This window comes from Bos mutus, chromosome 4, assembly GCF_027580195.1.
Source record: "Bos mutus isolate GX-2022 chromosome 4, NWIPB_WYAK_1.1, whole genome shotgun sequence".
In the NCBI taxonomy this organism is placed as follows: Eukaryota; Metazoa; Chordata; class Mammalia; order Artiodactyla; family Bovidae; genus Bos; species Bos mutus.
In genome coordinates, this window is record NC_091620.1 from 10,312,608 (window position 1) to 10,331,271 (window position 18,664).

The following is an 18,664-nucleotide window of genomic DNA, read 5'->3' on the forward strand; positions in this document are numbered from 1 at the left end:
GCTAGTGGAGGTGATGGAATTCCAGTTGAGCTATTTCAAATCCTAAAAGATGATGCTGTGAATGTGCTGCACTCAATATGAAGCAAATTTGGAAAAATCAGCAGTGGCCACAGGACTGGAAAAGGTCAGTTTTCATTTCAATCCCAAAGAAAGGCAATGCCAAAGAATGCTCAAACTACTGCACAATTGCACTCATCTCACACGCTAGTAATGGTCAAAATTCTCCAAGCCAGGCTTCAGCAATATGTGAACCATGAACTTCCTGATGTTCAAGCTGATTTTAGAAAGGGCAGAGGAACCAGAGATCAAATTGCCAACATCTGCTGGATCATCAAAAAAGCGAGAGAGTTCCAGAAATACATCTATTTCTGCTTTATTGATTATGCCAAAACTTGTGTGGATCACCACAAACCGTGGAAAATTCTGAAAGAGATGGGAATACCAGACCACCTTACCTGCCTCCTGAGAAATCTGTATGCAGGTCAGGAAGCAAGAGTTAGAACTGGGCATGGAACAACAAACTGGTTCCAAATAGGAAAAGGAGTATGTCAAGGCTGTATATTGTCACCCTGTTTATTTAACTTATATGCAGAGTACGTCATGAGAAACACTGGGCTGGATGAAGCACAAGCTGGAATCAAGATTGCCGGGAGAAATATCAACTTCAGATATGCAGATACCACCACCCTTAAGGCAGAAAGCGAAGAACTAAAGAGCCTCTTGATGAAAGTGAAAGAGGAGAGTTAAAAAGTTGGCTTAAAGCTCAACATTCAGGAAACTAAGATCATGGCATCCAGTCCCATCACTTCATGGCAAATAGATGGGGAACAGTGGCTGACTTTATTTTTTTGGGGCTCCAAAATCACTGCAGATGGTGACTGCAGCCACGATATTAAAAGACGCTTACTCCTTGGAAGGAAAGTTATGACCAACCTAGACAGCATATTAAAGGTCTAGTCAAAGCTATGGTTTTTCCAGTAGTCATGTATGGATGTGAGAGTTGGACTGTAAAGAAAGCTGAGCACCGAAGAATTGATACTTTTGAACTGTGATGTTGGAGAAGACTCTTTTGAGAGTCCCTTGGACTGCAAAGAGATTCAACCAGTCCATCCTAAAGACCAGTCATGAGTGTTCATTGGAGGGACTGATGCTGAAGCTGAAACTCCAATACTTTGGCCACCTGATGCGAAGAGCTGACTCATTTGAAAAGACCCTGATGCTGAGAAAGATTGAAGGCGGGAGGAGAAGGGGATGACAGAGGATGAGATGGCTGGATGGCATCACCGAGTCAATGGACATGAGTTTGAGTAAACTGCAGGAGCTGATGATGGACAGGGAGGCTTGGCGTGCTGCAGTCCATGAGGTCACAAAGATTTGGACATGCTGAGCGACTGAACTGAACTGACCCAGAGCAGCAGCAGTAATTTGAAAGGGGCAGACGTAGCTGCTGATCTTGGAAGTCTCTTAGAGAAGCAGGAGGCGACTGGAGCTCACCTTGGGGACAGAGACTGGTGGCAGTCATTTTGGTGAGTTCTTTCTACCATGTAGGACACTGGCGCTGGCAGCCACCATTTTGGAATCCTCCCTCTAGCTTATGAGCCTCAGGATCTAACCTCAGTGCCACCTACCAACCTGTAGGCACAAGATCTGGGATACTTCAGGCCAGCAACTACCTGGGCAGGGACACAGCCCTGCCCACTAGAAGGCCCAGGACCCGCTGCCACACACAAGGGCTCAGGTGCTAGATTCAGAACTGCCTGAGCTCTGGCCTTGGCCTCACCCACCAGCAAACCTCCTCTACTGTCAGGACCAGCCTCATCTACTAACGGGGCAAAAGTTCTGAGACCTGCTAGGCCATGGCCCCACCTACCAGCAGGCCAAGCTCTAGGACACCCAAAACCCTGTAGCCAGACTTCAGGACCTAGCTTTGTTCATCAGTAGGCTGGAACTAGCCCCAGGACATGACTTCACACCAGTGGGTGGGCACCAGTCCTAAGATCTCCTCCTGGAACCCAAATCCACTCACCAGAATACCAGCATTAGCCCTGGGGCTCTCAGGGGTTTCAGGGCTTCCCTGATAGCTCAGTTGGTAAAGAATCCACTGCAATGTAGAAGACCCCGCTTCGATTCCTGGGTTGTGAAGATCTGCTGGAGAAGGGATAGGCTACCCACTCCAGTATTCTTGGGGTTTCCCTTGTGGCTCAGCTGGTAAAGAAACTTCCCACAATGCGGGAGACCCCAGTTCAATCCCTGGGTTGGGAAGATCTTCTGGAGAACAGAAAGGCTACCCACTCCAGTATTCTCGCCTGGAGAACTCCATGGACTGTATAGTCCATGGGGTCACAAAGAGTCAGACACAACTGAGTGACTTTCACTTTGTCAGGGATCTCACAGGCAGGTGCATCATGACCTGGCCCTGCCAGCCAGTGGCTAGAAGCCTCCACCACATGAGGAAGGGCCTGGAAACCAGAGTGGGATCAAGCCATGCCTACCAGACTTCTCACAGTAGTCAGCTCACTATACAAGAAGGATCCATACACCCCTCAGATGGGGCATCACTACAGCATAAAGCTCTGGTGACCAAAGAGCACTGTGCTGCGCAGACTCATAAGAAGTCTCCTATGAAAGGCCACTTCTCCAAGGTTGGGAAACATAACCAGCCTGCCACATACAGTAAAATAAAAACGGCAAGTCAGGCAAAATGAGGTGACAGAAGAACATGTTCCAAATAAAGGAATAAGATAGAAAAAACCCAGAAGAAGTGAATTAGAGGTAAGCAATGTACCTGAAAAAGAGTTTAGGAGTCAAAGATAAAGATCTTGAGAATAATGAATGAAAAGTTTTGAGTTGTTAACAGAGTTAGAAAATATACAAAACAAACTAGATGAAGAATAAGTGAAATGAAAAATACACTAGGAATACAGAAAGAATAAACAGAGGACTAAATGATACAGAGGAATGAATCAGTGAGCTGCAAGACAGAGTAGTGGAAATAACTGGAGGTGAACAGCAAAAAGAATAAGAAGAAACGACTGTTTAAGAGACCTCTGGGAAAACATCAAGCATACTAATATTTGCATTATAGAGCTCTCAGAAGGAGAAGAGAGAGAGAATAGGCAGAGAACATATTCAAAGCAATAATAGCTAAAAATACTCCTAACCTACAAAACAGATATCCAGGTCCAAGGAGCATGGAGAGTTGCAAACCAGATCAACTCTAAGAGGACCACATCAAGACACACTATAAGTAAAATGGCAAAAAATTAAAGAGAATATTAAAGAGTAGTAAAGGAAAAGCCACAGGTTACCTACAAGGGAATTCCCATAAGGCGATCAGCTGACTTTTCAGCAAAAACTCTGTAGGCCAGAAGGGAGTGGTATGATATATCTAAAGAGACGAAAGGGAATAATAACCTACAACCAAGAATACTCTGACAAAGCTCTCATTCAGATTTGATGGAAAGGTCAAAAGTTTTACAGATAAGCAAAAACTAGGAGTCCGGCACCACCAAATCAGCTGTTTAATAGACATGTTGAAGGGACTTCTCTAAGCAAAGGCAACATAAAAGGGAAAAGCTCATTGGTAAAGGCAAAAAAAAAATACAGTAAAGGTAGAAAGTCAACCATATATGAAGCTAGTAGGAAAGTTAAAAGACAAAAGTAGTAAAATATATCCATAATAAGGAATTAAGGGATATGCAAAACAGATATAAAATATAATGTAAAAAACTAATTATGAGGGGAAGAGAGTAAAATGCAGTGTTATTAAAATGTTTAAGGAGTCAGCAATTTAATCATATGTATGTGTGTATACATATATGTGTGTGTACATGTGCACATATATAGATTCAGATACCTTATGGTAACCACAAACCAAAAATCTGTAGTACATGCACAGAGGAATTCAAACATAAAACACTAAAAAAGAACTACCGAAGTACATACAATGTAAATTGTTGCAGCCACTGTGGAAAACAGTATAGAGGTTCTTTCCTCAAAAAACTAAAGATATTGACAGAACTACCATATGATCCAGTAATTTCACTCCTGGGTATATATATCCAAAGAAAACGAAAACATTAATATACACATACCTCAATGTTCACAGCAGCATTATTTACAATAGCCAAGACTTTGAAGCAACCTAAATGTCCATCAACTGATGAATAAAGACATGTATAAATACAACAGAACAGTAGTCAGCCAAAGCAAAGAACAAAATTTTGCTATTTGCAACAACATGGATGGACTTGGAGGGTTAAATTTGCTTAGTGAAATTTAAAGTCAGAGAAAGACAAATACTGTATGTTACTATTTTTATATATTATCTAAAAAATAAAACTAGTGAATATAACGAAAAAGTAACAGACTCACAGATATAGAGAACTAGTGGTTTCCAGTGGGGAGAGGGAAGCAGGGAGGGGCGTGATAGAGGTAGGGGATGAAGAGATACAGAGTTCTATGTGTAAAATAAATAAGCTACAAGGATATTGCTTACAGCACAGGGAATATAGCCAGTATTTTATAATAACTATAAATGGAGTATAATCTATAAAACTTGAGTCACCAGGTTGTACACTGAAACCAGTATTATTGTAAATCAACTATACTGCAATAAAAAAGAAAAAAAAGACTGAGTATAGTAAACTGCTTTGAAAGCTGCTTCCACATTAAGATTCATTTAAAAGTAACAGATGGAAGAGGAAGAGAGCTGGCCATTGCAATGTTACAAAAATCAATGTGTTTCTATTAAGGCAAAGAGGTTTTGAGAGATTTGCTACAGAAACTTACTGCCACTAACCTCTAAAACCTCCCAAAGTAAGCCAAGACTCTTTAAATTTCTGAAGTGGAAACTGACCTGTAGCCGGGGAAGTGGTTTGGGATTGACCCAGCTGCCAGGCAGCAGAAGACAGGTTGCTTACGACTGTGGTAAAATGTCCCACCACTGTACAAGGCAAACACTGCGGAGCTTTTGAAACGGCACCCAAGCACTTGAAAGGTAATGGTGATTGGAAACACCTGCAAGATATTTATCACTTTTATTAAGAAACAATGACTGTACAATTCAAGATTAAAAACCAGGTGTCTGATGAGTTGTTTCAGAAGGCAGAAATTTGCTCTTTATAAGAAATCATGGTAAAAAGACTCATTCAGTTTGTTTGGCAAAAACATTTTATTCACAAAATCTCCCTTTTCTCCATAACTCTCTGCTCAAATAACTCAGAAGGCTGGAAGCTGACATTTGATATTTACACAGCTCAAAATCTGGATACTCACTAATGTCTTAGCTGTTCTACATACTCTACTACTGTCTAGCCACCGCCCCCCACCCCCCGCCGCCATCTTTGTTCTTAAATCACAATATGAATGAAGAGCTCAGAGGCTGGATAAATCAAATCCCCATCATCCTTCCCCAGCCCCATGCCACATAATCTGTTAGAAAATCCTACTTTAAAAATCATCCTCTTTTTGGGGAGGATGATGCCATTCTCTGGAATGAAAGCAACTAGCACAGAAATGACTTGTGATTGCAAGTGACACACAAAGAACACTTTTATCACGTCGGGGAATAATTACTGCTTCTCCTGGTTCACGGGAGTCTTCTTTACATCTCAAAAGCTATAAATAATTCAATGTGCCAAAGAACCATTACAACGTTTACTTTAAAAAGTATGAGTCTTACAAATGGAGACCAAGCTTTCCTCCCCCCAACCCACCTATCTCTGGTACCCTTGCAGCTTGCCTTACTTGATTGAAATTGAGGGCGTTTGGTAGAACGCTGAGTGACTTAAGTAGGTAAATCTCCACGTGATTCTGAGGAGACAAAAGACAATGAGCTTAAGGCATCAGCCAATGCAAACCCACTATACGAGCTTTGGAGATGTAGGGGACACCCCAAGCAGCCTACTTCAGAAACTTTTAAGCATCTTTAATGGTACCCTGAGGGCCTCTGCTTGCGCTGAGCATCAAATGATGCAAGGTGCTAAATATGTAATGCTCTGCCCTCCTCCCACTGGCACCTGGACAGCAGAAAGCAGCATCTGCACAACTCCTGGCGTGCACCCTCCCTTCCTTAGAATCTCAGGAATGTTGTCTTATTTGCTTTCTTGCTGACCTACTGATGAAGGGTGGGAAGGGGTATCAAGAACCATTAGAAGCTTTCTCAGAAACTCGAGGGAGTAAGAGATCTTGGCGAGGATTTATGCATTCATGGGATGCAAGTCAGATCCTGGTCCCTCCCTCTTCTGCAGTGCCCACTGTAAGGAAGGCGCCAGAGAGCACACACAGCTATAGTGTCTCCCAGCCCAGCCTGCTACACACCACATGGATGCTAATGCTTATTATTAATTTTACTGTTTATATTCATTTCCAAAGGTCACACATCTGTAATAAAAATGGATTTTATCTATATTGACAGTTCTTCCACCCTAAGACTGAACTCTCATAGGTAACTTCCATGAACATTTTTCAGGATAAAACTATTGAGACCAAAATGCTCATAGTTCTAGCCAAAGAGAAACAGACCACAGCAAATGTAGGGTCTTGATTTCCCATCTCCATGTTAGGGTGCCTTTCACCGTGCATTTGTGGAGATGCTCAGGTCTTTGCTACATCGGCTTGTGTGCTAGCCCACCAGTAAGTGTGTCGCCCAGCCCAGAACTAATTCACTGGTTTATAATTACTCCTGACCTAATGCGGCCCACCTCCCCTCACCATAGACATTTGGCACTGCAACGGAAGTCAGCTAGAGGTAGGGTAAAAAGAGCAAAAGATGAAAACTACTGCTTCCCAAATACAGACAAGAATGTGGTAGGACTGATAGGATTCTCCACCCCACTTTGAGCTGTAACGGTATATAAACATTTGTACTTTAACCGTTCTTGTTCTTACTCGTCTACACATACATTCGCTCTGCCCAATATTTGCATCTGTATATATACACACCCCTAGTATCAGTGCTTAAAACAATGTATAACAAAATACATGCTACACAGATATGTATATCCTATAAAAATCCACAAAAGACACCTAGAGGCCCCAAAGAATAGAGGCATAAATAGATACAACATTATATGTGTCGCTCAGTAGAAAACTACGCGAGTAACCAGAGGCTGCTGAAGAAATTGGAGGTAGGGGTTAGGATGTGAAAAAAAAAATATGCAGAAGGGAGGAAAGGTGCTCAGGGAATGACACAAGCTATTATCATCCTTACAAAACACCAGGTAATCTTCCCAGAAGAATGGAAGGAGTTTGGTGAGCTTGGCAGAGATTAACTCAGCTTCTGTGTTTTTCTTCACAGGATGCAATGACCAAATTTCAGGTACTGTATTCATTTTGGGTAACTATGCAGAAAGAAGGAAAATACTATCTAGACTGTGTCCAAATACTTCAGAACTTGACAGAAACTTATTAAATGGATTAATGGTTTCAGCTGGATGAAAAAGAAAGTAAAAGATCAAAAATAAATTCCTAACAAAAAAATAAAAAAGCATTTATAATACAACGATGGAACTGTGGTAAAGGATATGCAGACATTAAATGCAATAACTCAAATATCACCAATTTTCTCCTTTTGCCTCATTTATGACCCTGGTCAAGCTATGAAGTGAGTTCACAGGTACATTCACACACACAAAACTTGTGTTTTCTAGCTAGTCATTTGCTATTTGATCTTTGCTCTAAAGGTAGAGTTCTGGATGCCTTAAACATCAATCTCTTTTGTAAACAAACCATACCCTCTCTCTCTGGGGCACAAAATTACATGGTCTTGATCCACAGAAAGAGGAGAGGCATTTAACAGACATTTCTTCTCCAGTTACAGATGAGCCAGATCCTCTATAAAATGGTTTATTTGCCCTTTTAACAGGGATTGAAATCAAGTTCAACCAGGATTGAAAAAACAGTTAACCAAGGAGGGGAATAAACTGTTTTTCAGTTCAGTTCAGTCGCAAACGACTCTTTGCGACCCCATGAATCACAGCACGCCAGGCCTCCCTGTCCATCACCAACTCCCGGAGTTCACCCTGACTCACGTCCATCAAGTCAGCAATGCCATCCAGCCATCTCATCCTCTGTCATCCCCTTCTCCTCCTGCCCCCAATCCCTCCCAGTATCAGAGTCTTTTCCAATGAGTCAACTCTTCGCATGAGGTGGCCAAAGTACTGGAGTTTCAGCTTTAGCATCATTCCTTCCAAAGAAGTCCCAGGGCTGATCTCCTTCAAAATGGACTGGTTGGATCTCCTTGCAGTCCAAGGGACTCTAAAGAGTCTTCTCCAACATCACAGTTCAAAAGCATCAATTCTTGGGCGCTCAGCTTTCTTCACAATCCAACTCTCACATCCATACATGACCACAGGAAAAACCATAGCCTTGACTAGACGGACCTTTGTTGGCAAAGTAATGTCTCTGCTTTTCAATATGCTATCTAGGTTGGTCATAACTTTCCTTCCAAAGAGTAAGCGTCTTTTAATTTCATGGCTGCAGTCACCATCTGCAGTGATTTTGGAGCCCAAAAAAATAAAGTCTGACACTGTTTCCAGTTTCCCCATCTATTTCCCATGAACTAGGATCTATTAGATTTATTTCCTTATATGCAACTACTGGAAAGAAAAACCAATTCCCAGGGCATTATGTTCTTACATGCACTCATTTCATTGAGTGAGTGCCCTAAGCTCCTCCTATGAATAAGACCAGCAGAAGTGTTTAGACTGAGAAACACACGCTCCATAAGCCAAAACCTAAAACCTCAGGAACCCAGTTAAATGCTGTCTGTGTACATTAACACTGTTTCAGTTACTAAAAATTGTAATATTTCCCATCCACATAAAAAAAAAAGTTATACTATTTCATGTAAAGCTCTATAGTTATCCTGTCAAGACTCCAGACATGTAGCAATCAAACAGCCCCTGGGGACAGGTTCTTTTATTATACAGTAAGAAAAGTAGCTTTTGTTCTTAAGAGGCTATTTAATACATGGTATTTATAGCACCACCAGTCTGAGAAACTCTACACAGTTCAAAGAAATTAAATACCTTTTGAGGCCATGAACAAATTCACACTTAATTCAGCATCTTTCAGTATAGACTCTCACTGGCACAGCACAGATGTCAATGTCCAGAACAACAAATCGATCTGAAAACCCTGGGACTTAGATGGAGAAACAGTATCCATACCGTATGTAACAAAAAACCGGAGGCAGCTTAACTGACTTCCCCCAAAGTGACCCAGGGTTTCTAGGACACTCATCTTAGGTCCCATCAGAGAACAGCTCCTGATAGTGGAATAAACACATCATACCCTGGATGAGCCCAGGAGACCTGGAGAGCCACTTCTCTATTTAAGAACACAATCTGTGCCCAGCACAGAAGGAGAGGCCTCTATGTGCAAAAAGAGACAGGCTGGTAAGTCTGATGGACCCCCCCAAAGCACATCCGTGGTGAGGCGATACAGGTCAGGGCTGTTGAAGGATGAGGAAATAGAACACTGATTTTCATGTTCTCCTCTCACCAGTGATCACAAACTACACAAGAGCATACCCACCCCCTACACACACCACCCTAACACTGTTGTTCTTTCTCAAGATTATCCCATGGGAGGAAACCAGACCTTTGAAACAATTAGCAAAAGGGCGGGGCGGGGGGGCAGGTTTCTACATATAAAAAAACACACTCACCCCCAAACCGGGCAAGAACATTAAGACGCCTTGTTTAAAAAAAGAAAAACCTATTTCAGTTGTAGTTTGGCCTGATACACCACACCCACACGTACTGAATATATTGGTTTACCCATTAGCCTGACTGGTCATAACTCTGAAAAGAGTTGCCAGGCAGAGATGAACCTAATTAAGCAGCATTTCAAAGACTTAACCTCTCTCCCATGTGGAACCCGCCCTGAATGCCTGGCTGGGTGTAGAGGCGGGAGAGCCCGAGGCTCTCTGAGTGCCCTCTTGGCCAGTTTCTCCTGTGTCCTCCTGGCATCACCATCTAACCTTGAGGCTAAATGACTCAGACAACTGAGAGAAGACAGAGTAAAAGTCTCTCCTTCCCAATTCATACACAACTTCTCTTTAACACTGTGCCACAAAGAACTGCTGCAGTTTGTTCTAAGTACAGAAAGCAAAAGGTATGAAAGCACATAACTGTTGCATAGAGGGGGAAAAAAGGAAAAATGTGGGAGAGGATCCCCACCAGTCTTGCCCCAGTGTCCCCAGGGCACACAGCGACACCCGCTTCTTTCCCAACCTTGGGGAGAAAGCCCAGCCCCACCATCTCCAGAACCTCCGTTCTCGCGGCCATTCAGTTGTTCCTGGTGAGGGTGCCTGGAGCATCAGACTGAAAAGTGCAGCTGAGGGTGGCAGGGTGATGGAGTAAGGGGACGAGGCCCCAGGAGGAGGATGGCTGTTACAGAAGAGAATCATCAGAACAGGGAGAATCTTGTCTGAGACCATAGATATAAAACTAATAGCTCTGGGGACTCAGAATTCAGTAAGCCAGTACAGTGCTGAATACAGTGTTTGGTAAACAAAACAGATAACAAATGAACAGGGCTACCCGATAGTGGAGAACCGTTCTCTTCTCTACTTCAGGGTAGAGGGGCTTCTACTCAGGGTCCACAAATGTGGGTCTGCAGAGCCATGAGAAATCTGAGAAGTCCCTCCCTCTGAGGATTCCCTGGTACACGGCTGGTAATTCAGCATTAACCAAGGTGAATTGGTGGCCAGGCCCCAGCCCATTAGCCTCTGGTCTCTCTACTGCAGGCCGGCCTCAGTTCTTCTTCTCCTCCTTCTGAGGCTGGCCTTTGGTGGCCCCCAGGTTGTTCCACACCTCTGTGTACATGAGAGTCCCAATGAAGACAAATAAGGTGCCCAGCCAGTGCCACAGGGTGAAAGGGTTCTGGAAGTACAAGATGGAAAAGATAAGGCTGACGAACTTGCGCAGCGTCACGACGAGGGTGACGGTGAGGGAGGCGCATTCTGTGGTGAGAATGAAGACGCCCCGGATGCACACGTACCTGGAGGAGCGGGGTTAAGGCAGTTTTCTGTAAACAACCCAGAGATTAGCAGGAGAACCTTCTGGCAAGGTCTGTAGCTTCAATGTTCATATTCCAGGAACCAGAAAACAGGGTATCGGCCACGGCTGCCCTGAGGCTCCTCCTTGATAGAATACCCTGCAGAATTACTGTCCTGCCACACCATTTATGGATCCCAACCTGAAGCTGCCTGAAAACTTCCTATGATAGTCGTTTCGGATTTTTTTTGGATTCTTCCTATAGTTTACAGTGAAGGTCACCTCCCAAGTAATGACAGAAGGTAACACTGTCAGTAAAGCTGATGACATCTCCAAAAAGGAACTCCGTAGGGCAAGCATATGAGGTGACTTCAGAGGAATGAGATCAACTACAATCTGTTCCACTGTTTCAAAGGCTCAAGGGTTTTTCTAATGGGCGTAAGGTGGTTCAGAGGGCTTTCTTTGTGGCTCAGCTGGTAAAGAATCCGCCTGCAATGTGGGAGACCTGCGTTTGATCCCTGAGTTGGGAAGATCCCCTGGAGAAGGGAAAGGCTACCCATTCCAGTATTTTGGCCTGGAGAATTCCATGGACTGTCTAGTCCACAGGGTCACAAAGAGTTGGACATGACTGAGCAACTTTCAAGGTGGTTCAAAAGAGCCATTTTAAAAATTAGGCCTTATTTAATTGGAAATCTCTTGCAGAATTTTGTGGCAGCTTGTGAAATATCCTAGGATACTGGAAAACTCCATGTAGAAATCATAGAGGATTTCTGTCACATACTAATTCTTAGTTACCCATTGACTTCTATCCCCCCACCCAGAGGTTTTCCTTCCTGGTGTCTTATGACTTACTGACCTTCCACACCGCCAGCATCTCTTTGCCCCTCTCTCCCTGCAACAAAGGAGTTCACTGGATGGGCCTGTCTCCTATTTACTGCAGAAAAGATCAGAGCAAAAGCGAAATTCATATCACTGCACCGTTAGAAGAAAAAACATTTCTGTGGCAAAAGAGCACAGCAAAGACCACATGGCAGAGGAGTGCAAAGGATACTGAGTGATGACGTTCATGAGGAGGTAGAACCACATGATGGGCACTGTCACACCAACGACTGGAACCTGATACAGTTCTGCAGAGATTGAGAGACAGTCGTATCACTTTGGATAGCTTATGTTTTCATCCCTTTGAACACAGTAACACAGATGAACATAGTAGAGATAGCAACCTTATTTCTCTTGCAAATAGACTTGGGTCATATACTTTACTTGCCTTGATTCCAGGCTACATTGTCCTCAAGAGTCATTACACTGGTTTCTTAAAACAAATTGTATTTTAACTTTAAACTTTTTACCTTTCACCTGACTAGGACCCCACTTTACAGAGAAAGATTGTGCAACACAGAGAAGTTCAAACTGATACAGTCTTAAGTATACTTGTCTTAAGATACTTGTCTTGAGAGACAAGCCCTAAATAAATGCCATTTGGAAATATGTTCAATCCTACCAGTAATCAAAGAATTCTAAATTATTACAAGGCCATACCATTCTATATCTATTAACTTAGCAATTAAACACTTATAATAATATCCTGATCTGGCAAGGTGGTGGCAGAACTAGCAGTCATTCAGTGGGTGGTAGTATAAATTGGTGTTTTCAAAATCAATTTCACAATAGGTATTAAGTGGTCCTAAAGGCATTGATTCTTATTCTCAGGAATTAGTCCTAGTTAATTCAAAAGAAAAACAAATTCAACATACATTGTGGTGGTGTTTACAATAAAGGAAAAACTAAATCAGTCACAACGCCCAGTGATAACAGCAAGGACTATGTAAGCAAAGGTACTTTAACTAGATGTGACATTATACACTTGATTTAAAAAAAAAAAAAAAAATCACATAGATTATATATAGTCACATAAAAAACGCAGAACAAAAGTGAAAAAGAAAGTGTAAAATTATATTTACACAAGGATTATGACTGTGTGACAATATATGTAAACAGTGTCAGGATGGAAACTGGTAAAACGAAATTAGCTCATGTGTAGGGCAACAGAACTGTAACTTTCCTTCCTTGAAATACATTCTTATGTTTAGTTTTATATAATGAGGCTTGCACAGCAAATATGTGGGAGGAAATAAAATATTCAAGATCAAAGAGAATAAGGACATAGTAATCCTTGAAGGATCAGTCTTTTTATATTGTTAAATTGTGTGGAAGGCTTGAATTATACGGGCTTCCCTGGTGGCTCAGACAATAAAGAATCTACCTGCAATGTGAGAGACTCGAATTCAATCCCTGGGTCAGGAAAGATCCTCTGGAGAAAGGAAAGGCTACCCACTCCAGTACTCTTGCCTGGAGAATGCCATGGACAGAGGTGTCTGTCCATGGGGTCACAAAGAGTCAGACATGACTGAGCCACTAAAACTTTCACTTGAATTATACAGCATAACTGAGTGAAGTCTAACAAAGTGATGCTGAAACATGGTTAGTACATGAACATTAATTTTCTTTTGCAAAAAATAAAAATTTGTATACATATAAATAATTTCTGAAATTCTACATCTGGACTAGTGGGAAATCCCAATAATTTAGTGTTCTATTGTCTTTGAAATACTTAGCAAGTACTGAAATGAAAAGAAAGTCAACAAATGTTACTACTGTATAATAACTCGAGAGATTCACTGTATCAGCTTGCTGGGGAAAGACAATCCATATGATGTACAGTATTTAGACGGATGTTCAGTTTCCTTGCAAATAACAAGTTCATCTGAGACGAAAAAATGTATACTCAGGAATGGTTTTAAAGAAGTTGAAGGCAGACCTTAAAAGATTTTTTTATAAAAATACCCATCCCTGTAACTTCTAGAAGGAGCATTCAAGTAACTAAATCAGTATCAATCTCAAGGAACTTGATAATGTATTTATTTCAATAGCCCTCTGCTATATGGAGCCTCTTAAGAGACCTTAGAAAACACTGCGTTAAAAATCATCTATATGTCAATTATATCTCAATTTTTTTAAAAAGTCAGAACCAATTGAATAATTCAGAGCCTTAAAAACTTTCTTACATGCCATCATCACACACTTTTTTGTAGGCAAATGGGAGATACAACTTTGCAGACTCAGAGAACAGTCAAACTTCACAACTTGTGACCAGATAGCAAACAAATGTTTACTGAGCCCCTACTGTCATTCTGCAAAACATACTTACCATTTTATAGGTCCGAGCAACATAAAGCCTTAATTTTAAAAATATTTGTTCCCTGTGTATTCATTTGTCTGTATAACATGCTCTGTCTTTTAGTAGATAATGAGATTATACTGGGTTGACTAAAAAGTTTGTTCAAATTTTTCATTACATCTTATGGGAAAACCCAAAGGAATTTTGGGGCCAACCTAACATTGGTAATTTCTTTTAAGTTAACTAGCAATTATTAGCTAATGTACTAAACGGCCACTGTAAAAAGTAATAGCCAGCTCGCACTGTAGCCACCTGAACTGATTTTGCTTATTCTTGCAGCCTATCTACCCTGTTGTCATTTCTGTGCCTCCTTGCTTGGAGGCAGCTCAGCCTGTATCTGTGAGATGTGCCTTTCCTAGCAGAGGGAGGAACAGGAGGAAAGAAGCTGGAGTGCTGTCCAACTTCTCATGGCTCCAGTCACTGCAGTATTATTACTGTTTGTTTGCATTCTCAGATCATACATCCCTATTCAAATGCAAACAGCACACAAATTCCAAAGCAAAACAGAAAATTTGAAGATATTGTCTTACTTCATTGGCAAATAATTGAGAAGTGCCTGCAAAAGCTTTTGTTTCTGCAACCACTGATTAATGGCACTATATTTCAGGAAGGTGGCATGGGGATGGGTGATCTGGATATGACAGAAACTGCAGAGGTGAAGTCACGAGGAAAACTGAGATGCTGCCTCTGAAACTGTCAGGTAATTCTACTGGATAACCCCAAACTCACCAGAATTATTGAACAGAACTGCATGGTCATAAATGTCAGAAGCCAAGAAGATGAAACCAGGAAGTGGAAGGGCATGCTACAGGAAGAAACATTTCATGTAAATTTAAATGCAAAAACATTACAGAAATATAGAGTATTTTTTACAATGATTGAAAGTTTTACAAGTTGTGTAACAAGCAATATCAAGATAAACAAGTCAGACTTGTTAAAAGTATCCAGTGCTTTTAATAGCCTCCCAGGTGGCACCAATGGTAAAGAACCTGCCTGTCAGTGCAGGAGATGTAAGAGACATGGGTTCATTCCCTAGGTTGGGAAGATCCACTGGAGAAGAGAATGGCAACCTACTCCAGTACTCTTGCCTGGAGAATCCATGGACTGAGGAGCCTGGTAGGCTACAGTCCATGGGGTCGCGAAGAGTCAGACACAACTTAAGCGACTGGGCACATACGCAGTGCCTTTTAAAGCACTGGATACTTTTAATAAGTCTTGACATTGTATGGCATGATATCAACCTGCGAATTACAGTTCTTGCCCCATAGAAGCTGATGGTCATTACAAAACAATAGAGCTAGCATCCTTTCCTCAACAAAAGGGAATGAGAAATTGAAACACAGTCATTCTGCCCAAAGGATCTGCCTACATCTTACTATTTTTGAGACTGGTTAAACAATATAACGGATTTAAAAATTATACAGAACGTGAAGGCAGATTTTAGGGAGTTCGTGAAACTAATGGGAGAGACACTAGAGGACAATATGAAGTCGGGGAAAAGAAATGAAGACGGAGAGAGAGAGAGTGGAGAGGAAGCGGAAACGATAGGTAAGCAAATATTAAGGTGCCTGACACCCACCCACCCACCACCACCACCACAGTAAACATTTACTAAGGAATCACAGGAAACATTTACCAAGCAGTTTACTATCTGCCAGGTACTGTGCTAAAAGAAACATGGGAACCAAACAGAATGCTCCTTTATTTTTTAAACTCCCAGCCACATACTGTAGCTTGAGATTAAATATCTCAAATTGCTTGTTTGCAACTTCAGTTCAAAAGGTTCCCAGGGAAGGACTCCCTGAGGTTACTGAACCTGGAGGCAACGTTATCCCTGAGACCTTGAGGAGTTGGGCGTTATCGCAACAGAAAAGAGTGGGGAGAAAGAAGAAAGCTAGAGAAGGTGGCTCTAGATCAGCAATTTCAAACAAGAGGCAAAAGGGCAAATAATTAGCTAATTAAGCTCTCTCTCAAAGGAATAAAGCCTGTCTGAGCGGCTTACTCCTCAAACCCCCCCAGTTCTCCCCAACTCCTGCCTGCACATCTTTTCCTTGGCATAGGGCTTTTGGAACTTCTGTTCCCTTTCCAGGTTTCCATATTGGTTTTAACTTGATTTCATCTTTAGGAACATTGGGTTCCTAGAAGGGAATGGTTGTTCCTGGCAGACACATTCTGTTCACACTGACTAATAACAATCATTTCTTGTAGAGAATCATGCAGGCTATTAAAAGTGCCAAAGTCAGTGGGCCCCAAAGCAGTTTACTGGATAATAAATTGATCCTTCAACTATATCAGAAAGATGGTATATCATACTTGAACTAATATACTACAAAAACAACTCAGTAATTTTCCTTTTCCCCAGGTTCAAGAAATCGCTTACATTATAAAATAAAGCCTCCTTGGAGTGTTTCCCGAATTGTTTGTACAGAGTCTCTTGGAAAATACCCATCCTTGCGGACATCAGAAGAGCGAAAGTCAGTGCCCCAATGCCTGAAAAGCAAACATGGAATTACAAACGCCCATACTAACTAACTTCTCAAAAAACATTTATTCTTTTCTTAAAAAAAAAAAACATTTATTCAGTTCTACAAATATTACACACTAAATTAAACATGGACCATGCACAAAATTTAAAAAGAAATAAAAATCAACCACCATATTACCATCCAGTCCTAAATAGTTTGCTATCTTTCCCTGTATATGTTACTTAGATAGATATATGTTAGATATTGGGTTAACTAAAAGTTCATTCGGGATTTTCTAAGATCTTACAGAATGCTCAAAGGAGATTTTTGGCCAACCCAATAGATACTTTATGCTGAGATGGGATCATAATGAGTATGTAATTTCATATCTTTTTATACATGATCTTTTTCCTGGATTTTCCTTCAAGTCATTACATTAAAAATGTTTTCAAAAGTATGATTTAAAAACGGCATACTGTTCTATCATGTGGACTGTACCATACTTAAATGTCTTACAAGAGAAGAATGGTTAGATTACTTCTAATTATTTCATCATTAAAATCAACATATATCCCAAACAATAATAATAAACAAAATGTTGATTATTCCCTTAGGAGAAACTCCCAAACATATATCCCAAACAATAATAATAAACAAAATGTTGATTATTCCCTTAGGAGAAACTCTTATAAGGGGGATTACTGAGACAAAGGTTGTAGACATTTAAAAAGCTCAAATACATAATTTTTTGCCCAGAGAGTCTGTGTCAATTTACCATAAACAATCTATATGAATATGGCTGCCTTACTGCACCCTCAGCATCAGTGAGAATAATCAATATCTAGCCAGTATAATAGGCCAAAACAAAAAGGTACTGCATTTTGGTTTCAGTTTGCATTTCTTTGTTTAGTAAACCAGTGAGGCTGAACATAAGTTTATTGAATATTAATTCTGTGCCCATGAATTGTGTGTTAAAGTCTTTCATTCTTATTGGAGAAAGCATCTTCCTAATACTCATAAAGATCTTCCTACGTTAAGAATAGCAACCTAAAGGGATAAAGCTGCAAAGTCAAGAAGCAAGGAGAATCCAGTTCTTTCACTGCCACTTTTCTTCCAGTTGGTCAGTCTCCATCTCTTATTGCTATCACTGACTCTCCCTTCCCTGTAAGATACAGCAAGGGCAAAGCTCTATAGGAGTTGTTTCATTAAACAAAGAGATATCTGTATTTTTAAAAATCACCCAGGATTCTGATGACCAGTCAGGTTTGGGAACATTGCCATGTGGAAGAGCTTATGAAGAAAAGAAATCTAAGATTTAGAAATGGGTCCTACAGAAATTTGAAGAGTCAACTGCTGTAATGTGCCCTCCTTTTGTAGAAGCTTCTGCTCAGCAGACAGATCATAAAGAAATGGATGACACTCCCATTGCTCCCACAGAGTGTGATGGGCAACTAGACACAGGCTTTTCTGTCTATACTAGTGGCAACCAGGAAAACATCCATGTTGTAGAACACGCTACCATGAACACAGACATTTTCATTTTAGTTTCTTCAACCCTAAGATTCAGAGATATATAGTTCCAGGTGCCTCTCTCTTCCATGGCATAATCTGTTGAGTTGAAGCTTCTTGCCAAGAAACATATCCCTTAGGAGAAAACTCTGAAAACAGAACTGCAGAGGCAATTAGCTTTACTGTAATTACTGTACTTGCCTAGCAACCACCACGCAAATGCCTGGAATCCATCATTCTCAGTTGAGCTGGACTGGGAAGTCTAGGAAATAAAAAAACATATGAGGTACAGAGACCAGAACTACAGGCAAGGGGCCTTGATACAAGGAAAATATTTATGTTACCCATTTCCTTCCATAATTCTCTTTCGAAGATGTAAATCCTTATATTACATGAGCACTTACATTTATTGTATCATTAATAAGTACCTGGGCACCCCTGGTGAG

The 18,664-nt window shown here is 41.1% G+C and overlaps 1 protein-coding gene across 1 annotated transcript in view; it reads right to left on the reverse strand.

Annotated features, from left to right (window-relative positions):
• Nucleotides 1-879: 879 nt before the first annotated feature.
• SLC35B4 (solute carrier family 35 member B4) overlaps nt 880-18,664 on the reverse strand; it is a 45,470-nt gene continuing 27,685 nt past the window's right edge. Inside the window, exons 6-10 of the mRNA XM_005902899.2 lie at nt 18,420-18,480; nt 16,625-16,734; nt 14,974-15,049; nt 12,058-12,133; nt 880-11,010 (exon numbers count right to left, since the gene is read on the reverse strand). Of these exons, the coding sequence (XP_005902961.1) occupies nt 10,764-11,010; nt 12,058-12,133; nt 14,974-15,049; nt 16,625-16,734; nt 18,420-18,480 (570 nt within the window). The 3' untranslated portion in view covers nt 880-10,763. The remainder of the gene's footprint in view (nt 11,011-12,057; nt 12,134-14,973; nt 15,050-16,624; nt 16,735-18,419; nt 18,481-18,664) is intronic.